General features: G+C 47.0%; 1 protein-coding gene across 2 annotated transcripts in view; it reads left to right on the top strand.

The window, feature by feature from the left end:
- LOC143298034 (uncharacterized) overlaps positions 1-1813 on the top strand; it is a 120301-nt gene extending 118488 nt beyond the window's left edge. The window contains exon 8 of one of the 2 annotated variants that reach the window (XM_076610698.1): positions 1156-1813. In XM_076610698.1, coding sequence (XP_076466813.1) covers positions 1156-1173 — 18 coding nt within the window. In that variant the 3' untranslated portion in view covers positions 1174-1813. The remainder of the gene's footprint in view (positions 1-1155) is intronic. The other variant, XM_076610697.1, reaches the window with a different exon arrangement.
- Positions 1814-5000: the final 3187 nt, after the last annotated feature.

The following is a 5000-nucleotide window of genomic DNA, read 5'->3' as shown; positions in this document are numbered from 1 at the left end:
CTGTTGTCGTTGTTGTCCACAGGAGTACAAGAAGAAAAGACGTTGTTGATGTTGTCGTTGTTGTCCACGGGAGTACAAGAAGATAAGACGTTGTTGCTGTTGCCGTTGTTGTCTACAGGAATACAAGAAGATAAGATGTTGTTGTCGTTGTTGTCTACAGAATACAAGAAGATAAGATGTTGTTGTCGTTGTTGTCCACAGGAGTACAAGAAGATAAGACGTTGTTGTTGTCGTTGTTGTCCACAGGAGTACAAGAAGAAAAGACGTTGTTGCTGTTGTCGTTGTTGTCCACAGGAGTACAAGAAGAAAAGACGTTGTTGTTGTTGTCGTTGTTGTCTACAGGAGTACAAGAAGATAAGACGTTGTTGCTGTTGTCGTTGTTGTCTACAGGAATACAAGAAGATAAGACGTTGTTGTTGTTGTCGTCGTTGTTGTCCACAGGAGTACAAGAAGATAGGACGTTGTTGTTGTTGTCGTTGTTTTCTACAGGAGTACAAGAAGATAAGACGTTGTTGTTGTCGTTGTCGTTGTTGTCCACAGGAGTACAAGAAGATAAGACGTTGTTTTTGTTGTTCTTGTTGTCTACAGGAGTACAAGGAGATAAGACGTTGTTGTCGTTGTAGTCTACAGGAGTACAAGAAGATAAGACGTCGTTGTTGTCCACAGGAGTACAAGAAGATAAGACGTTGTTGTCGTTGTCGTTGTTGTCCACAGGAGTACAAGAAGATAAGACGTTGTTGCTGTTGTCGTTGTTGTCTACAGGAGTACAAGAAGATAAGACGTTGTTGCTGTTATAGTTGTTGTCTACAGGAATACAAGAAGATAAGACGTTGTTGTTTTTGTTGTTGTCGTTGTTGTCCACAGGAGTACAAAAAGATAAGACGTTGTTGTTGTTGTCGTTGTCGTTGTTGTCCACAGGAGTACAAGAAGATAGGACGTTGTTGTTGTTGTGGTTGTTGTCCACAGGAGTACAAGAAGATAAGACATTGTTGTTGTCGTTGTTGTCTACAGGAGTACAAGAAGATAAGACATTGTTGTTGTCGTTGTTATCTACAGGAGTACAAGAAGATAAGACGTTGTTGTTGTTGTCGTCGTTGTTGTCCACAGGAGTACAAAAAGATAAGACGTTGTTGTTGTTGTCTTTTTTTTCTACAGGAGTACAAGAAGAAGTAACTCATCGCGTGGTGCTGATGAAGAAGACCTCGGGTGAGATCAACAAGATGATGACAACAACAACAACAACAGAAACAGCAACAAACTTTCAGAACTGCCTCCGGAGTTTGCGTCGTGAGTTGTGTGTGTGTCCAGACAACACAATAATAACTGAAAGACAATTACGCCCCCGAAAGCGGAGTGTGGCTGCCTACATGGTGGGGGTAAAGTCATACACGCAAAAGCCCCACTCGTGTACGTGCGAGTGAAGGACGGGAGTTGCAGCCCACACGCACGAAGAAGAAGGAGAAAAACAAGTGCTGTACTCACTTCAAACAGTCAATAAATTAATTTATGTAAAGAAAAGAAAAAGAAAAAAAGAAAAGAAGAAAAAACCGAAAGAAAACAGGATAAAAGTAAACCAGAGACCAAAGACCCCCACCCCCTACCCCCCTCCCCCCCACCCCCGACCACCAACACCACCCCCACCCCCACCCCCATTGACCCCCCAAGAAAAAGGCAGGATGAACTTCAAACATTCCTTGAGAATAATAATAATAATAACAAATAACTATGTGTGTGATATTCATTGATTGACTCTCCTCCACGCGAGCATTCTGTGAGCGCCTGCTTTTTTCCCGCCTGTTTATTCAATTGTTACTGAATAAACCACTTGCCTGTTCGTAGTCTTCTGAAGGTTTGAGATTTTTCCCTCCCCTTTTCTTGTTGTTGTTGTTTGTGTGTGTGTGTGTGTGTGTGTGTGTGTGTGTGTGTGTGTGTTGTTGTTGTTGTTGTTGTTGTATTTTGTTTGCTTCTTTGTTTTATCTATATCTTTCTATTTTTCTTTCTTTTTTTTTTGGGGGGGGGGAGCGGGGGGGGGGAGTGGAATTCACTTTGGTTTACACACACACTCATACACACACACACACACGCACGCGCGCGCAACCATACACGTACACACATGCACGCGCGCACACACGCGCGCACACCCATCCACGCTCACACACACGGACGCACACTCACGCGCGCACACACACCTACACGCACGCACACACGCACCCACAGACATACGCTCACAAACACACATCCCTACACATCCACACACACGCGCGCACGCACACCATACAAACACGTACACACATACTCAGACACAGACACAGACACAGACACACACACACACACACACACACACACACACACACACACACACACACACACACACACACACACACACACACACACACACACACAAACTTTACCGCAAGTCTGCCCGCACAAAAAAAACAACAACAACAAAACAACAAGACTCTTGCAAAGACCAGATGGCATGACGTCAAAACAAACACGGGACATATTAACACATAATTAATTCGTCCTCCAAATGCTGATCGCATGGATCATTAGTCTGGCCCTCAAGGACCCACTACAACCGGGTAGTTATGCGTAGTAACTGGGTGGCTGTATCATTAACAGGGTAGCTGTGAGTAATAACTGGGTGGCTGCATTTACACCCCGTCAAGCCTTATCATTCTGCCGGCGTGTCACAGTCGGGAACTGCAGGTCTACATTGTCCCTTCAGTCCTTGCTTCATTCATCACGTCTAGTCTCACCTGGTGTAATAGTAGTAGTAGTTGTTGTTGTTGTTCTTGTTGTTGTAGCAGCAGCAGCAGTAGTAGTAGTTGTTGTTGTTGTTGTATCAGCAGCAGTAGCAGTATCATCATCATCATCAGCTTGCTGAGAACAACCCCATATACCTGAAAGTCACTTTTGACAAACGCCTGACGTGGAAGAAGCAAGCAGAGAAAGCAGAATCAAGAGCAAAAGCACGATTTGCCCTCATGAAGAAGCTTGCAGGAACAACATGGGGCGCAGACAACACGACCCTCAGGAGGCTGTACACTGGCAGAGTCAGACCAGTGCTGGAGTATGGCATGGCTGCATGGGGCACTACAGCCAAGTCCAACTTTGAACGGATCAGCAAGGTTCAGAATCAAGCTACCCGTATCATCACAGGGGCCATATCTATGCCAATTCAGGAGCTTGAAACCATCACAGAACTCCAGCCCCTTGAGGACCGCAGAGAGGCCAAACTCCTGACCCAGGCTGCCAAGTTCAAGAGGTTGCAAGGCCACCCCATGAAGGACAGACTGTCCCAACCAACAAAAGGACGGCTGAAGAGAGGGAGATTCATCCACCAGAGCAGGATCCTAGAAGGCAAAATCAAGATATCCTTGACCATGCCCCCAAAGTGACAATACGGTGTATTGCCGTCCCTGCCTGGATCGAAGGAAACCCTCCCCTCATCCAGTGCAGCATCCCCGGTGTTGGCCCCAAAGTTTCCCAAAGCGGCCCTGAATGAAAGTCCCTCACCCGTGAACACCTCCACACACAGTTCCCCAAAGAGTTCTTGACTCATGTCTACACCGACGGCTCTGCGGCAGATGCCAATCGGAACGGAGGGGCAGGAGTTTATGTTCAGTATCCAGGAGGAAGAGAAGAAAAGATCTGCTTCGCTTCGCCTGTACTCCACCAGTTACAGAGCCAAAGTAGAAGCCTTGAAAACAGCAGCAGCCCACATCGAGGTCAGCCCCTACGCCAGCCACAACGTTGTCTTCCTGACCGACGCCCTGTCCATCTTGCAGGCCCTTTGGTCTAACAGAGATCCAGAACTCAACGATCTGTCCTCTTGTCTCGCTTCCCTCTGCACAAGTCACACAGTCACCCTGCAGTGGATTCCTTCCTTGGCAACGAGACTGCTGACTCCCTGGCAAAGGAAGGCACTACGAAAGAGCAGATGGACAGATGTACAAGCTACAATCCAGGATCATCATTAAGGCCAAGCTGCAGAACAAGTGGAAGCAGCAGCACTCACGCCACAACAGAGCAGACCCGTACTACCTGAAGACTCGTCGAGAGCAGGTAACCATTTTCAGGCTCAGGAAAGGCCGCAACCGCCTGAAACACCACATATACACGAAACTCCGTATCGGCGACACAGAGCAGTGCCCCTGCAGAACAGGCAGCCAGACAACAGAACATCTGCTGGAGTAGTGTCCGCTCCACCAAGCGCTCCGAGAGAAAACCTGGTCCGACCCAATCCCAGCGGCCTGGAAGCTCTACGGAGGACTGGAGGACCTGCGACGTACTGCCGCCTTCGTGAGGAGACGGGGGAATCCACCTGATAAAATTAATGACGAACGAGACAACAACAATCATCATCATCATCAGCAGCAGCAGCAGCAGCAGCAGGAGTAGTAATAGTAGTAGTAGCAGCAGCAGCAGCAGCAGTAGTAGTAGTAGTCGTAATACTAGTAACAACAGCAGCAACAACAGCAGTAGCAGAAGTCGTAGTAACAGCAGCAGCAGCAGCAGCAGCAGCAGTAGTAGTAGTAGTAGTAATACTAGTAACAGCAGCAGCAGCAGTAGTAGTAGCAGCAGCAGCAACACAAACAGCAGAGGCAGCAGCAACAGTAGTTGTAGTAGGAGTTACTGCCTCTTTTTTTTTCCTCTCGTCATACATGGACCAGGGCTGGAATGCAAACGCGATCTTGGCAGTACTAAGTTTGTTGCTTAGCGTTGAGAAATTTTCTAAGTTTTCAGCCCACAGACACAGGAGCATTCTTATGGGTAAACAGACACAGTTTTGCTGTGATCATTCAAGTCTGTTAGCGTGTGATGCAGGGGGGTGGGGGAAGCAATCTTACCTTCAGGCAAACTTAACGCTGTCTAGATGGCTTTTTTAGATCCAGCCCGGGCCTAAAACAATCCTAAATTTTGGGGGGATGAATAACTGAAACAAAGAACACAGAAGAAAGAGTGTGCATAAGATAAATAAAGATAACGCACAC

Source organism: Babylonia areolata, chromosome 23, assembly GCF_041734735.1.
Source record: "Babylonia areolata isolate BAREFJ2019XMU chromosome 23, ASM4173473v1, whole genome shotgun sequence".
Classification (NCBI taxonomy): domain Eukaryota; kingdom Metazoa; phylum Mollusca; class Gastropoda; order Neogastropoda; family Buccinidae; genus Babylonia; species Babylonia areolata.
Note: the sequence above shows the minus strand (reverse complement) of the source record. Positions and strands in the feature narration are given on the sequence as shown.